This window comes from Galleria mellonella, unplaced genomic scaffold (assembly GCF_026898425.1).
Source record: "Galleria mellonella isolate WM207_F2 unplaced genomic scaffold, CSIRO_AGI_GalMel_v1 utg172, whole genome shotgun sequence".
NCBI lineage: Eukaryota > Metazoa > Arthropoda > Insecta > Lepidoptera > Pyralidae > Galleria > Galleria mellonella.
The window spans coordinates 4351429-4368903 of record NW_026442015.1 but is presented as its reverse complement, the minus strand read 5'-3'; the positions used below and the strand labels follow the sequence as shown (position 1 = coordinate 4368903).

The 17475-nt window shown below is 31.1% G+C and overlaps 2 protein-coding genes across 5 annotated transcripts in view; one reads left to right on the top strand and one right to left on the bottom strand.

The window, feature by feature from the left end:
• Window positions 1-5651, top strand: part of LOC113509269 (putative fatty acyl-CoA reductase CG5065) — a 50028-nt gene extending 44377 nt beyond the window's left edge. For all 3 annotated transcript variants that reach the window (XM_052893014.1, XM_052893013.1, XM_052893015.1), the window contains exon 12: window positions 281-5651. In XM_052893014.1, the coding sequence (XP_052748974.1) occupies window positions 281-428 (148 nt within the window). In that variant the 3' untranslated portion in view covers window positions 429-5651. The remainder of the gene's footprint in view (window positions 1-280) is intronic.
• A 1149-nt stretch (window positions 5652-6800) lies between these two features.
• Window positions 6801-17052, bottom strand: LOC113514794 (ropporin-1-like protein). 2 transcript variants are annotated; one of them, XM_052893016.1, is made up of 9 exons: window positions 17034-17052; window positions 16098-16218; window positions 14985-15148; window positions 14377-14547; window positions 13148-13307; window positions 9062-9192; window positions 8139-8258; window positions 7167-7321; window positions 6801-6991 (listed from the first exon to the last, which is right to left on the bottom strand). In XM_052893016.1, exons 2-9 carry the CDS (start codon window positions 16183-16185, stop codon window positions 6919-6921), a joined length of 1062 nt encoding a protein of 353 aa, XP_052748976.1. In that variant the 5' UTR covers window positions 16186-16218; window positions 17034-17052; the 3' UTR covers window positions 6801-6918. The 2 variants fall into 2 exon arrangements, with proteins under 2 accessions (XP_052748976.1, XP_052748977.1); XM_052893017.1 differs by lacking the exons at window positions 6801-6991; window positions 7167-7321; window positions 8139-8258; window positions 9062-9192 and adding exons at window positions 11821-12229; window positions 12468-12538.
• Window positions 17053-17475: the final 423 nt, after the last annotated feature.

The window sequence follows — 17475 nt, the reverse complement described above, 5'->3', positions numbered from 1 at the left end:
GGGTTGGATAAATTAACTAACATTTCTCTACGCTGCTATAAGAAATTGACTAATTTTGTATTAGTCACCTAATGGTGACTAATATTATATTATTTTTAATATACTGGTCAATGAACCATATCCCGGTCACTCAGACGAAGACGGATATAAAAGCTAGTACATTACTAAATCGATTTAAAGAAGATCAAATATTGTAGAGTCATGATTGAGCGAGAGTACTTATGTTTTAGATATATAATTATTTGTTATATATATAATTTATTGTGTTTCTTTTTTTCAGGTTACATATAGTCCACATTCTAACTCAAGTGGCCACTGTGTTCTTTCTTTGGAGATTTTTGTTCGCGCCATCCAATGCATTACGTTCTATATGGAGACGCATACTAGAGTTCATAACTCGTGCAATCCGCCTTTTAGCCATCGCCTGATGTCGCGCAATCAACTCAACATCGCTCATTTCAATCAGTTAGAAACGCTTCTGCAGACAACTGACGTTTCGTTGACGTTTGTTACAAAATGGCGGACGCCACATGTCAAATCTGACACCAATAGTTAAGATCACAACGGCAAATAAATATGTTAGGAATATTTTCTCTTCAATATTTAAGCTTCAGGAGCTGTTGTATTTTGCTTCCTCTATAATCATGTGTGATATGAATACAGTATGCATAGATAGTTATTCATATATTACGAGACGCAGCCAACTGATTGATTGAGATGAAAATGATTCTGAATCAAGTAAGTCTTGAGTGTTCAACCGATTTAAGGATCGTGGGTAATTCAAATCAGAATCTTAACGGTTACGTACAAATTATCAATTGAACGATTAATTAATTTTATGCCACGTAGTGTATGATATTGTATTTTGAAATTTGTTCTATCATACATGATTACATTTTCGATTCCCAAACGCTAAGCAATATATTTCTGTTACGAGTTATTGTAAGTAATTTGTAATTTCAAATGGTTTTGTACCTATGGCAGCTCAATGGTCTCTTAAAGTTACAATTGTCTTTGTACAATATTATTGTAAAATTGTACAACAATATTCTTATTTCGTTTACATATAGTTTACTGTACGCTTCCACACAATAGAACTGAGGATTTTTCATTCACATTTCGAATGAATGTCTTTATGATTTCTATGTGTTAAATTAACTAAATATCATTTTGGAATATTGATCAACATACCATGCCTCAATCTAATGTTACGATGCTGTTTCACCATAAGGAGCGTACAGTATGTTTCGTGTATTTAATAGAAATGTTTTTCGTCTCCAAAATCATGCAAATTCGTGGTAGAATAATGTCCAAACTACAGCTAAGCCATTGAAAAAATTAAGCCTTATTTCCATTGCAAAAAATTTCCGAATTGCAAAATTCGGAATCTCAAATACCCGAATGTACTAGTCAGGAATTATTCCATACTTAATCTATTCATAATATAGGCAACCCATGTAAAATATAAAGTCTCAAATACAATTGTTAAAGAAACGGTTATTAGCAAAATTATTTTAAATGAAATAATAATAATAATTAATGAAATATAGAAAGGTGTGGGCGGTTCGTTAGTGGCTAGGTTTGTAGTTTTACTCGATTTTGTCCCGTTAAAGATTAATGTAAAGATGTAGGTGCGCGTAATGTCAAATGCAACGCTCTGATCTAGACATAATAATAAAATTAAAAAAAAACCTCAAAATAAATTTCAACACTAATAGTGATTAGTGTAAATAAGTTCCCAAAAACAAACGTTGACAAGTACAATTTGCATAAGCTCAACAGGAAACTAATCCAATAGCGTAAATAATAATACAATATTGCATCAAATATTTTATGTAATTGTTGGAAAACTTTTATTTAAAAAAAAAAAGAAAACAGAATTGCTATTTCATAAATCTTTCATTTCAATTGTGAAAGTAAAAGACATTGTATTATAATTACCAGAAATAAAGCTTTGATTTAAATCTGCAGTTAAAGCATTTCAAATAATTATTTTTAACATCGAATTATTACGGTAACCTCATTTGTAATGACGCTTAATTCCAAACTAAATCTTCCTTAGGTCTTGTCCTTTTACAGCTATTCTAAATAGCTGGTATTATTGATCGGTTTACTTAAATTGTCGAAGACAATCTTTTCCATGTTACTTGATACTAATTTCTCTTATTGTTCTAAATATAGTTTGATAAAATACACAATAAAACAGAAGTATGAATTTTTTACAAGTTTCAGTGGTGTCATTTGATATTAAAATTTATTGTCTATGTTAAACTTTTAAAGTGATATATTAAATTAGATGTTTATTTGGAATGATAAATTCATTTCTCACACTTGTTTATGCATTTTCATTAATGATTGATATTTATTAAAATTATCAAGTGCTTTGCTGATAATGGATGATTTTTTTATAATATAATTTTGTACACTAATTTATTTGCATTATGAATTGTGACGTTTATGAAAGTATTATATTTTCAAATTATAAGATATATAAAACGCAATTATTGGTTTTCTGCAAAAAAAATGCGAATTCATACGTATTATAAAATTATAAATATCACTTCAGCCATTCAAGCGTTGCTCTCTCATGTTTGGCCGATGGAAAGGACTCGAATTGGCAAAATGAAGTTTATTACTGTTTACATTGTGAGGACATTTTGCCAATTTGAAAATTCATTGTATAAACACATAATTTTAACTGGCTACCTTATAAATTGAAACTGCACACTTGCTTATGTGCCGAATATTATCAGTCGCTAGAAAATGTATGAAATTGTAGGCTAGGTTACAATTAATCAAAAGCTTATAATGATAATACAGAGCGTTTGCACCGATATATGGTTACAATAATTTATTACCAATATTCAACGAAAAAGCGTATGGGTGTTCAAACTTAGAGTAAAGAGAGATAAAATACCTTAGTGAAGAGAGAATAGGACACACAGTAATAATAACGTCTTTAATAATAAACGTGTACCTCTATTACCTACTTGTTATGAAGATGCAGAGCAAATTTCCAAATAATACGCTTCCCTAGAATAACTATTTAAGTTTTGTTATTAAATTTATTTGAATTTTGTGATATTTTTGGCTACTTTTCGATGTAATGAATTGAACTATGAATTCATAAATTATGTGAAATGATAATAAAACAAAATGAAGCAAAACACTAGTTCGAAGATGAAATTAAACAAATGAGTAATGAAAACTGCACGAACTATTGATAAATTAATCAATGATCTAATTGTAACCAATAATAAATTTCATCACAGTCGAGTTCATAATGCAATTCATTAGACATAATAGTAAAATTAAAAGGAATAATGACTTAGATATATCGAAGTGCCGAAATATTGTTGTTTCTATAGTTTTGTGGCTCGCCTTTTACAAGTTCTCCGATGTCTACCAAATTGCTTAACGATTATATCCTACAATACGTAAGTTTTACTTGTTAAGTAATGCCTAAGTTTATACAATGTGTTATTTAAGTGTTAGCATTTCTCTTAATATTTAAGTCTAATGCAGGCTTTCGCTCTTACATTCTCGATCAATGTGTTTGATGAGGGATTTACAAAGTTGGACGTGATTTAAATAAAATATCATAGATTGAGCCCTTAGTGTCATATTTATTTACTTATTTATGTTTCTATTTATTTTCACGATAAATATTTATTGAAATATTAAATTAATGTAATTCTCCATTATTGCATTCACTGAATGTACACCACTACCTCCATAGACAATATCCAAGGATAGGGTTGTGTGATTAAATTTATTAAGTAGTATTTTCAATTGTACTTTATACGGCCATTCAAATGGTCAAACTAATGGCCTACGAAATGGTCAAATCGTAATATGTTTATAGGATTGTATTGAATACGTAATAGTATTGTTGTTTAGTACAAGAATCTTGTCAATGGAGATTATGGTCTGTATTGTAAATCAAAAACCGAGTCTATGCGTCTTGGATGTATATAGTAAAGTTAATTTTTTTATTTGTAAGTATATTTGCAGTTAGATTTGAAATCATTGTACCAATTTCAACCTAGTTAATTCTGTTGTATAAAGCCTGGTCACGTGACGCGTTGTGTTTTTTTTAGATTTATTGCTTAGATGTCGACCACTACAGTTAGATTGTCCAACTTTGAAAATCCCTACTGTTTGTCTTAGTTTAGTTTTGTTACGGTATTAACTGGTTAGGAATTATTCTGGGCTATAAAGTTTTGTATCAATAATAGGTATTATAATGTAATGCTAATAGGTGTTTTATAAAATACTTTTGCAATAAACAATTATGTTTATTAGATATTTGATTACTTCCCTAATACCATAGAAGTTATCGGGATACAATACAAATAGTCCAGAACAATTGAGGATTATGTTACAAAATAAATTATGTCGACATCAAAAGATATTTGTGAAATATTGTTTTTGCTTGTAAGTATATAATTCGATATATGTACATTTTGAACAGAAACGAGTCTTGATGTTATTTTAGTGAGCTTGTAAAGATTTTGCGTTCATGAATGCTTTTGTAATAAAGATATTGTTTGGTAATGAGAAAATGTTCGCGCGGCATTATTTATATTATTGTGTATATAGAATTTAGTTATCCAAAGTTAAATCCAAATACATTGATGCGAAACTATTTTAAATTGTTTTCACTGTAATATGTATGTAGTTATTCGGAGTGGTGGTAAGATTTTTAAACGGTTTCTGAACGAACGTAACAGCGAAAAAAATTATGGATTTGATCCGATTTTGCAATTTCTATTATAAATAAACCGTAGACATTTCAATATTAATATTAGAAACATAGGTAAATATTATTAATTAAAAAAATATTCAATAAAAGTTTTTTTTTTTTACACTTACCTAATATTTTGACAGCTACATTGAAATGGCGCCAAACGCTCGTTCTGAAACCGCGGGAAAATGCTTTAATATAATTTTTTTTTGCTTAGATGCGAACGGTTTTGATTATGGTATTGAAATCCATAAACTTGATGGAATGTTAAAATATTTAGAGATGGTTGACAAATGCTCAAAGTTTGTAGTCCCCGTTCCTGTTTAGCTGGTCTTGACAATATTAGAATAATGTATTACAATATGTCCTAATAATTGACAAATTAGTATAAATCAGTCCAGTAGATTATCCCTTTGTCTAACCTGTAAGAAATGGGCCTGAAGCCAGATTTACTGCAAAATGTAACAAACAGCTAAACTATATAGAAATTAAAAATACCTTGAACGGTGAAGCTGATCAGATATTTATTATAACAATTTGTGGAAGAGTGTTTTTTTTTTAATAGTATGAACTATATAGACTATTCTTTTGCAAATTGGGTACTTTTTGCATTCAGTTAAAGTTGATAATATAATTTGCTTTTTCTAAATGTAATTCTAAAGACGTTAATCAATTTTAAAGAGAGGAAGAAATTTTCTGTTTTTTTTTTTACAACTACTTTCAAATCCATAAATGTTTGATAAAAGTTACGTTTGTAAAATAAATTGTATAAGTTACTAAAATAGGACCAGCTAAACTGGGGCGGTGATGGTCCGCAGACAGCCAACGTGTCTGGTGATAGTTCGGTATATACATGGGGGTTAATTTATTATTCCATATATTAAAATAAAAAAGATGTAAAGTTTGAGATGTTTCATTAAAGAATCCTTTGGCAAAATCCTCTTTGATAAATAATAAAAAATATAGCATTATCTGTAACAAATAGTGTGATCGGAGAGAAGTGTGGAGTAAAAGAAGTGGTGACAAAAATGGAAAAGGGAATATTATGTTCATTTGGTCATTTAGAGAGAATTGAAGAAAGAAGACTTACGAGAGATTTATCGAGCACGAACGAATGAAAATGTCAATAGGGACCGCTATAAACGGACGTATGCACTCATGGACAACCAAATAGGCGACGTGTTAAAGAAGGACTAAATTAAAGTATCAGTAACCGGCGAGCGTGTACGAATAGATTGATGAATGTGCGAGAGAGGTCCGTTTGAATCGGAGCATTCAGCATTCCATTGGTTCTGTTTACCCTAATGGGGGACAGGCGTGATGGATACGTATGTAGGAGTACGTATCAGTATTTTTTGACTCTCAGCTATTATTTGAGGTTAGAATATATATTAGCTAAAAAGCAGGGAGATAAGAAAGTAAAATAGTTTCATATATACAAACAATCTAACATTAAAACTATGGGAGGAAGAGATTGTTAGTTATGGGTATGTTAGTCACCATTGCTAGCATTAATGAGAATAATGAGAAGTCGACCTCCGTGTGGTTCCTCCTGGAATCTATCGTGGTTAGGTAATACTTAGTGAATTCGTTAAGATAGGCCAACTGACCTGCTTTCATTCTCACCTATTATTGTTTTTTTTTTTTTTATACAACTTAGAATGGCAAACAAGCTGACGGCCCACCTGATGAAAAGTGGTAACCGTCGCCTATAGACATGAGCAGTGGACCGTGGACATAACAGAGTATACTGTTTCGCCCATGATACCCCCTATGCTTTGCCATTTCTGAGTACTCAGGTGTTATTCCTCTGTACCCAGTAAATTCACGCCATATCCCACACTTAAAACCGAAACACAGCCATGCAAACACAACTGCTTCACGGTAGAAACACGAATGGGACAGACGTGCCCAAGCAATCGACTTTGTGTACAAAATCTCCCTCTGCTTACTGGTATCTTACCAGCGTATACCGTTGACGCAGGCGGGATTACCATATAATTTTGACTTCAAACTCGCAGATAAAATCTGGTATTATTACAAAAAACAATAATAAGAGATTTGATATATTGTAATTTATTAGTAAATCTAAAGTAGAACTGTGCAAAAATATCTAATACATGCTAATAATACTAAATATTAATATTATTATTTATCTTTGTTGTTTTTATTTAATCAGTGATGACGCCACCAGTGGGCACCTCTTCTTCTTTTGTACTTTTCTCAGATTTGTATTCTTCGTATCTGAAAATAAATGGCAAAGTACTATATGATTACAATTATTAAAAAAAGACTTTATTAATCGAGTAACTTGAGTCAGGATTCGATTCTTTTTCTGACGAGTACGTAAATATCATGAAAACATAAAAAGACAACTTGGCACATCACTAGGTAGAAAAGTGTTGAGTTTACTGCTTACTTCTCAAGAGGTGGACATAAGAAATGTCTGATATTTCTTGGCATGAACACATCGGCTTGTACTTTGCACACCTCGAGGGCGTAATCCATGAATTCTTTCATTATCTCTTCTTCTACTGGTGCTCCAATACCGGGTACTGCATGAACTAATGTCATCTGTAAGGTATTTTTTCAAGATTATTTTACAAGATTATTTTAAAATATTGTTTTTTTTTATATAACAGAATGGCAAACAAGGATGATGGAAAGTTGTGATAGACTTGAGAGACATAAAATATTGATTTTTGCCATTCCATTGATTTTTTCTTGATATTAAATTTGAACATAGGTTAAGATTTCGCTGTTGACTTCTGCAGGTATAAGGCTTTTTAATGAAACTCGAAAAATAAAGATGAGTGTAAATATAATACAATACAATCTAGATGGATAAAGTATAGAGTAGCAATCTTTACATCTTTATAATATTTTATATTTATTTATATCTTTACGCGTAAGGATAACATGGGCGGAACAGTATACCCTGATTATAGTCCTATATTGTATGTATTTATGGTACTGTTCATGTCTAAAGGCGACGATTAATACTTCCCATCAATACGGCAGTCGACTTGCTTGTTATTCTAAGTTGCATGGAAAAAATTCAGATGCTGGTAATCCTTACTTACTGTTAACTGAGTGCAGGCAATTAGAATTCATTGTATTATATTTTCGCTCATTTTTATTTAAACCAAGTTTCGTGAAATACCTTTATCCCTATAGAAGTTAGCAGCGAGATTTTATTTATAAGAGAAATATTATAATATTTTAAAGGTTTTTTTGACAAACGAGCAGACGATATACCTGATAACAACACTTTTAAGACGAGGGGAGTTGCTCGTGCGTTGTCGGATTTTGTTATTGTATTGACACGGTTTTTTTTTAAATAGTGTCCAATGTTGTAGGTATTCAAAAAAAGGTTTATTAATTATCTTACTTCAGGAATAGGATGCTCCTCCTCTTCAATCTCCTCCACTTCAGGCACAATAATGTCCATGTTCTCGTCAATGAATGTATCTACAATGTCCCGGATCATAGCCTCTTCATCTGGTTTAGCCTATAAATAATGGGAACTTCATAAAATTATGAAAATATCGTTGTTTTAAAAATAATAACAAATACTCTTTATTGCCTAAATTCGAATAAAATTCGTATCTAAGATGTTTCAAAGAATAAATTTTAGTTTTATAAAGAAATTTACGGGAAAGGGCGAGACCAATGGATGGTGTTGTTGCTGCAAGTGATTTCGCCTAAGCTATTTTTTGATGAAGAGGAATTTGTAAATTTTTTTTATTCTACTTAGAATAGCAAACAAGCTGACGGTCCACCTGATGGAAAGTAGTAACCGTCGCCTATAGACATGAGCAGTACCATGAACATAACAGAGTATACTGTTTCGCCCATGATACCCCCCATGCGTTGCCATTTCTGAGGACTCAGGTGTTATTCCTCTGTACCCAGTAAATTCACGCCATATCCCAACCGTCAAACCGAAACACTGCCATGCAAACACAACTGCTTCATGGTTGAAACACGAATGGGACAGGGTACATTTTATAAAAATATGTATATTAGAAAAATAATAATTGAATATTGGAATCTAGTAGGTTTATAATAGTACTTGTAATTACGTCATACATTACACTAGTTTACAAAATTTTACATTCTGATGATATTTGCAAAATTAATTAATAAATTTTTGATTAATTTGTAATTTTTGATAATTATCAAAGACCTCAAACTGATACGACAAATTATGAATGTGGACAAAGCAAGTATATGTTCAAGTGTAGTAAGTTTTTCATGCACTATTATAAATATTGCTGTTACTGAATGAGAAAGTACAATTTATAGAGATACCTTTTTTTTCTTTAAATCTGGATCAGGTAATATAGCGATTTGTTGATCGATATACGACATAATCTCATTTTCAATATGTTGAACGATAAATTCACCGCTAGTAGTCGACATCTGACGCCCGGCTACCATACCTGGAAATGATGAATCAAATTTAGTTCCTGTATTACCATGCATTCATGGAAATGCCCATGCCTAGTAATGGTTCCCTGCATAGATTTTCTCAACTTTTACTCAATGGAAAATAATATAAAAGTCTATTTACGCCTACTATTATGTTCTTTATATTTAAAAAAAGAGACACGTAGTCTTTCTAACCCAGGTCATAATTAGCAGACTTGAATTTATCAACTATAGCTGCAATATCATCAAAGGTCTGTTCCAGATCTTCAAGACGTTCTGCTCGCTGACAATAGGCCTAAAGTAGGAAGGAAGTGATTGAGTATCACAGAGTAGAAAGAGATAAATCATAATCACATATTTTATGGAATCATAGGGTTATGCATTGCTGAATTTTATTAACGTATAAGAATAATTTTAGTCCTTGAACAGGATTTTAAGAAAATTATTGTAATTCAATGAAAGTAAAGGAAAAAAATGTTTTGTTTGGAATCATTTTCCATCCGACAAAGTTTCGAATTTAAATTTTACAATTTTTTTTAATAATTTTAATAAACATTCGTATAAAAGTACCAACTTCTCTCACCGGCACTCAAGTTAATATAAATCAACATAAAGTATTTAAGAGAATCGAGAATATGTAAGTAGTACTTCTAGATAAAAATCAATTTAAAATTGCATTAGTTACTTTCGTTACATATTCAGCTGTCTTCACTGCCATACTATTTTCTTTCTCCTGTTTAATATCATCATCTTTAATAAGTAGATCATCGGCAGTAGGTTCCGGCATTTCTTCTTCTAATACATTTTCTACTTCTTCCGGTCCACCAATTTTATTTTCATCTTTTTGAAAAATATTGCAAGTAAAATTTGACATATACATTTAAAAATTTAGAAGTACCAACATTTGCTATGTACAATATTAGGATGATGTTAATTATTTCAAAAACTTGTTCTAACTATAACTTTCGTCTAAAGTACATTGTAATAAAATGACTACTCATTTTTTTCCAAATTATTAAAAAAAAAATTATAAATAATACCGATAAAAAAAATATCAGGCGCTAAGCGTATGGTATATTTAATAATTTTGTATGTGAATCAAATGGGGAAACAGTTAAAGTGAAAATATATCTTCATCACAGAGTCAGATAAGCAGAGAGACTCATTTTATTTACTTTCATAATTTTTCTGAATCAATTTCCAGCAGCAATATTTCCGAATCGATATAACATCGTAACGTTCTAGAAAAGAGTATATTGCTTTTTAAAAGGCCCGCAGTACACCTATTAGTTTTTCCGCTGTTGCGGGTCCTCATGGGAGGCGGTAAACACTTACCATAAGATGAACTGCAAGCTTGTTTGCCGTCTATGTTATAAAAAAAGATAAGAACACTATTTTGTAGTTTTGTCTTTTTATTTAGACCATATATGTGCAATTTCAAGTCAGATTAGATATCTCCCAAAACCTACATTATTCTCTTTCAACATGGAAGGTAAAAAAGTGTTTTAAATACAGTAAATAAACAAAAATGTATTGATAAAAATTGAATGTAACCATAAAATTCATGAGGTATCAGATTATCGTCTTCGTCGTATACAAAGATTTCTATGTCCTCTTTTTTCTTGTCAATTACTTTCTCTTCTTTGGGTTTGGCATCTAGTTTTGAAAGATATTTGTTAGATTGTAAATATGCAAAGATGTCAGAATTAAAAACAATTTTTTTAAGAATAACAATTTTAGTAAGCAACAAATTATTTATTATATGAGTTAAAGATTGTTGCTTACTATATCATCTGGGAGAAGTCGTTCGACTTAAACTATTTTCGACTTAAAAAAAGTAATTTAAAATAGCATTACCCCGCGGCTTTGGTCACATGAATCAGTATATAAAGTATCCTTTCTGCCAAGTGGGAATATAACCTACTGCAGCACCAAATTTTATTCAAATCTGTTAAATAGTTTTTGCATGAAAGTGTAACAAACATCTATCTATTCTTACAAACTTTTACATTTATAATATTAATAGAATAATTATAACATAACATTTGAAAAAAGATATAAACATCCACCTAATGACATATATATAGACGTTTGCTTATAGTGTTGTATTAAATTTGTCATTTATATATAATTCTAGAACTAACCATCTTTTAAAATATTTTGCATAGATAATTTAGCAGCGCTCAATTGTTTTAGTTTTTGCTGCAAAATAGAATTGTTCTCTTAAAAATCTAGTAAGTCCGTGCAGTTACAATACAATAGAGAAATAACTAACTTCAACTTCTTCACTTGCTACAGCTCTACCTGAAAACGAATTAATTGTTCTAATATTTTTTATTTTGAATTCGTTAAATAAAAAAACTAATTACAATTATTATATTTTATTGTAATTTATATTAGTATAAGATTGTTAGTAATCGTTTTGTCTAACAAATTTTGCTAAATTAATTATCCTTTTTTGACATATGCTAAGAGAACTTAATAGTCGAGGGAAGGGCAACAAGTGCAATAAAGAATATATATATATAGAATATATATAGAAAAAAAACTAAAATCACGACAAATTTGACTAACACGAGACTTAAACTTTTATTCAAACTGGAATAATCATAGAAATCAGTTGAAAAATTGTCACAAAGAATTTGGTCTATCAATTCGATTTCTTTTTGACATCGGTTCAAAATCATTATTTAAAAATAATTAATCAAATTTTTTTTATTCACTACGTTTACAGTCTTTAATGATCTAGCAACCTGCTAGATCGTTAAAATTAACAATTTGGCTATTACGTCCTGCTCTACTATATATGGTAATAAATTTTATTTGGTACATCAATGATTATTATAGAACGAAACAACCTTTGCGTTCTCTTAAATAATTTTCTCTCTCAATCTGTCCAGCTCTTTCTATAGATGGTGATCGTTCAATTTTTCCAACTATAGGCATGTTTAGTTTTACACTGAGTCCTCTTGAACGAGCTACATGATCGTTTATTAGCGTTAACTTCTGTAAATCTCTGGTGTCTTGCCAGTAATCGTCTGAGAGGCTCTGGAATGTTAGGAAATAGGGGGAAATTTGATTGGATTAAAAAATAGGAATTTTGATTTAATGATCTTTATAAAGCTATCCTACTTTGTCTTTAAGTAAATAGATCTACTTGTAATGTGTCAATCAGTGCCAACTAATTGTTTTTCAGATTATAATATGTTTTTGGAAATTTATATTTTCATATTTCAGTAACATTGTTGAAATCTCAAGTAAAGTTGTTAGAGTCAGTATCACTCACATCATTTTCTTCATCGACTGGAGGCTCGCTTTGTTCTTCTTCAACATATGATTCGATTTGAGGAGTTTCACCTAGATTTATTTATGATATATTTATTTACTTAGATTTATAAACAAAGTTTTTTTTTTTTATTTATTTTAATAATATTATTCACCATAAGAAAATATGATACAAAAGGCGGACTCTTTTCCAAAATGAATATCACAATCTAAACCATAGGTTTTTAACCTTATATTCCACTTTACCTTTTTTGTTTAATTTTTGTTAGAATTATTTTCTTCTATCACTAATTCGAAACAGCTAATGTCACAATTGTATTTAAACAAGACATTTTATTCAAAATTTAATAATTTTCATGTATTTTTTAAGAGTGATTTATTGCAGCTCTGAAAGTCTCAAACTTCCACAAGGGGGTGTTATCGCCCACATTAACAATCTATTGTCTAAACTTACATACAAAATATCAATAAATTTGAATCAATTGTACGATATAAAGAAGATTTAATTGCAGATTGAATTGGATTTTCTATTAACTAGTTTCGGGACTATCCAAGACCCATATCAATAAAAATTGTTATCAAATTGTTTAGGAATTGATCAATGAGAAAAGTTTTGTCATAAAAACTTTACGTACCTCTCTTTACACTAATTAATATGTATAATTAAATAATTAAACTCACCTTCCTTGTATCCGTTGAAGTATTTCACGTCTTTGGAGGCGTCCATTTTGGCGAGAAACTTGTACATAGTGAGGAATTCATTGACAGGGATCGCAGCTGATCCACCGTCTGGTTCTTTGGTGAGGGTCTCGCAGAGTAAGATCATGGTGTGAGTAAGAGTCTAAAAGAGAAAGTATTATAAAATGTGTTTGCCGTTCATCAGTTAGATGGATACCTATCGAATCTATGGATTATAAAAACCAAGAAATCCACTGAGTTAGATACATTATATACTCAACTATATGTATAGTTATGGACATAGTAATAAAAACAAGGGTCAGACAATTTCTGTCCCCATGTAGCTATGCTTGTATGGCTTTATAATGGTTTATATGGCAGTGAAGTGATAGAGTATACATAACACTTGAATTTTCAGTAATGATAACTCATGGACACTTTTCATTAGGTGACCCGTTAGTTTTTTTGTCTTTTCAAAGTTTATTTTTATATAACTTAGAATGACAAACAAGCCTACCTGATGAAAAATGCAACCATTGCCTTTAGACATGAATAGTAATATGGACACAATAGATAATACTGTGATACCTTTCATGCATTGCCATTTTTGAGGACTATGTTTTTATGTATGAGATGTTATTAGACATGATATGTACGCAATAACTTAACTGTCATATCCTACCAAACTACCTTCAAATCTAAACACATGCAGGCAAACATAACTGTTTCACAGTAAAAACACGACTAGGACATAGGTATCCAAACAGACGACTTTTGTACAAAGTCTCTTTTTGGTGAGAGTTTCTAGAATGTGAAAAAAATATGATTATTATCAATCTATATAATGGAGGTTCCTGCAGATCTAGTATTAATGGTTACCGTAGCTCTTGGCTCGCAATCTTCATCATCATCATAAAAGCTTTAACTGTCCACTGCTGAACATAAGCCTCCTTTTCGGGGATTTTGCCAGTAGTTGTCATGCATGGTAGGCAGATTGGCAATCGCAGTTAGACTGTAGAGATTAAGAGGGACGCTGTTGCCCATTCCTCGCCATCCCTCAATCGTCTCTTACGACACTCACGAGAAACGAATGTATGGCCTATTTTATGCGAGGACCACACAGCTATTTAATTCGGAATATTAACTGTTAAATAAATATTTTAAGTTCTGCCTACAGAGGCACATAAATATTTACGACTTAGCAAAATAAGATAACTGCTTTAAGTACTAACCTTTGTCAATAATCCCCCAGCTACTGCGATGAAGTGTAAGAAGGGAACAGTCTCCTCCCGTAGGTATACTTCGCAGAGGCACAGCACTCTCTTCAGCTCATGAGGATCGAGACAGAAGCCTTGCCACGCGTTTTTCAGGACTGGCAGCGGGACTTCGGACATGCCACTTAACTGAGAAAAGATGATGTGAAAGTTATTGGAATGTGTTTTATGTGGAGGATTGGACGGTATTCTTCTTGTACTTTCTTGTAAATCTCGAAAGTTATGTTAAACAATACAGTATGACCTGCTTAAACAGATAATATTTATTTTCGTCATGAATTAAGACTATGGCATGAGTGTAGTGTCGAAGGAGTAAGGTATTAAATTTAATTTCAAATTCAAATTAATGGCATCATCCCTTGGCAGTTGGCAGTTGTCCGTTGGCAGTGACAACTCATACATTTCGTAATGGTAAAACACTCACTCAAACACTATGGTAATTTCATGTCAAAGGCGACGAAATTATCATAGTGTTTTCTATCTCGATAAGTAACAGTTGACACTTTCTATCGGATGAGCTTTCAATTTGTCATTTTTTTTGTTCTTAGCTTCACTAGCATACGTACCTGATTTGCCAAAACTTTCAGACACCCTCTTGTAAGGCCACCTTCAGTGCTATACACAGGATACTCGAGCCGCAGCTTCACGGGCGGTTCCCTGTGCTCGGCAAGTGCCTTGAAGTATTCGTACGACCAGCGGAGAAGGTCGTAGGGCTGAGTTTTTATTGCCGCTGTGATAATAAAGTAAATTTATTGGTGATAGAATTTTGAATTTGTAAATCGTTGCTTATGTATTCGGAAGTATAAATGAATCGTTCTAATTTTGTTATGTTATAAAATGTGTTTTATTTTTATAATGTTGAGAATGGCAAATAAGCTGACGGCTCACCTGATGGAAAGTAGGAACCGTCACGTATAGATATGAACAGTTTCATAAATATCATAGATCAGGGATTCCTAAACTTTTGAGAGAACGGAATTCACAAATACCTTTCATTTTATGGAACTCCATATCAAAGATTACAAATCTAAAACATTGTAATTTAAACAAGAACAAAAGTTTTTATTAGTGTTATTTTAAAAGTATAACACTTTATTGTTTCTTTTAAATTTTTTTTATACAATTTAAATTGGCAAACAAACTAATGACCCACCTGATGGAAAGTGGTAACGGTCGCCTATAGACATGAGCAGTACCATAGATATAACAGAGTATACTGTTTCGCCCATAATACCTCAAATGCGTTGCCACTGCTGAGGACTCAGGTGTTATTCCTGTGTACCCTGTAAATTCACTACCATATCCTCCCGTTGAAACCGATTTTTAATGTAAAGAATAAAGTTGTTTCACTGTGTAAATAATTTCGCGGAACCCACTTTAGGTATCTCTCTCATAGACTACACTGTGCTGCTCATGGTACTCCTTATTTATCGGCATCCTGAGGATTACGACATTACGCTTCCGTACCTTGTAATTTCACTGTTATTCGAATAGAAATACAACCATGCATACTCGCATAGCTCAGTTGTTGCTTCACGATAGAAACACGAATAGGACAGAGCTACCTATATAATTTTTTACTTAAAAGAATATCCTTTGAGGTCCAAATTACTCAGACCTACGGCATACTTCAAGTTATTAATATTTTTTGGTTTTTTATATTCTTTTTTGAGATTTACCTTTGCAATACCTCTTCAATATGTACGGAAACTTAGGTGGTATGACAATCTGCTGGGAGCAATACATTTGCTCTATTAGCTCCGGCATGATGTCTGCTTATTGCTGGTGCTTGCCCTCTAACTGACAATAAAATTATATTTTTTAAATATGTTATAGCAGGAAGAAAGAGGTTAAAGATAAGAAGAAGAAGAGAGTAAAAGCTATTTTTATGTATTTTACAAATGAAAATGTGCATTTTCAGAGAAAACACGAAGAAATGAAATGATATATTTTTTCATTTGGTATAATTTTATTCAGGCCATGCTATTATTTCCAACCGACTTAAAAAAAAGGAGGTTCTCAATTCGGTTATATTTTTTTATGTTTGTTACCTTATAACTTAGCCAGTTTTAAACCGATTTGAAAAAATATTTTTTATTTAAAAGGATATATCTTCAAATTTGTCCTATATAAATTTTATCAAAATCGATTCAGTACTTTAGTATTCAGATTAAGATAACTGGTTTTGCCACGATTGAAGAAAATTTTTTTTGTAGAAACAATTTAGTTATAAAGAAAATATTTTGAGCGTGTATACTGTACGAAAACAGAACCGATGTTAGTGATTCTTTTGCCAATAAATAGGGTTTACATTCGTGTTGGTTCGAAATAAATTTTATCAAAATTAAATTTGGGTATTTTATGGGGTGATACCTTAATTTTAAATTATTATAAATTTGAATATAATCTGGTTTAAAGCTAGTCTCCATATTCACTATGTTAAACTCTGTGACATACATTATGTTATTCATAGTTTAAGTCGAACTGTTATCAATTTTTATCACGTCAATATTAGAGAAAAATTTGTAATCCATACGGAATTAAATAATTTACACAATTATGTTTAGGTAATATTGAATAAAAAAAACAGATAAAAAACAAGAGCTTATACTGACCTGAAACGTCGCTTGAAAACTGTATGTTTGACAGTTTCTGTTGCTATAGCAACAATATAAAAAAATATTCAAGTCTACGACCGGGTGACGTCTATGACCTTGGCATTAAGGGAAGTAGAGTAAATTGGTGTTAAATGGACAATATATATATTTTTAAAATTTATTTATTTATTTATACTTTTGCACACATTGAAAAATGTCTACAGGGCGAAGTTAATGCCTGATGGCATTCTCTACCAGTCAACCACCACGCCAAACAGAGAGAGCAGATGGTGGTGTACAGATTTAAAAAAATTGAAATATATTAAATAAATATTTTAAGAGATAACAATTTATAATAAATAAACATACAAACATATAGAATAATATACTTACAAAAAATATACACACATAAATCACATACAATACATATATAAATAACCACACATAGCATATACTAAAT

What these genes read in the sequence shown, in the direction of transcription:
- LOC113514794 (XM_052893016.1), bottom strand. Translation starts at nt 16,185, where the DNA reads ATGCCGGAGCTAATAGAGCAAATGTATTGCTCCCAGCAGATTGTCATA. An exon ending in CTTCAACGGATACAAGGAAG is followed by an intron (nt 9,193 to 13,147) that starts GTGAGTTTAATT and finishes CATCATTTCCAG; the next exon opens with GTATGGTAGCCGGGCGTCAG. An exon ending in AGGAGCATCCTATTCCTGAA is followed by an intron (nt 7,322 to 8,138) that starts GTAAGATAATTA and finishes AATACCTTACAG; the next exon opens with ATGACATTAGTTCATGCAGT.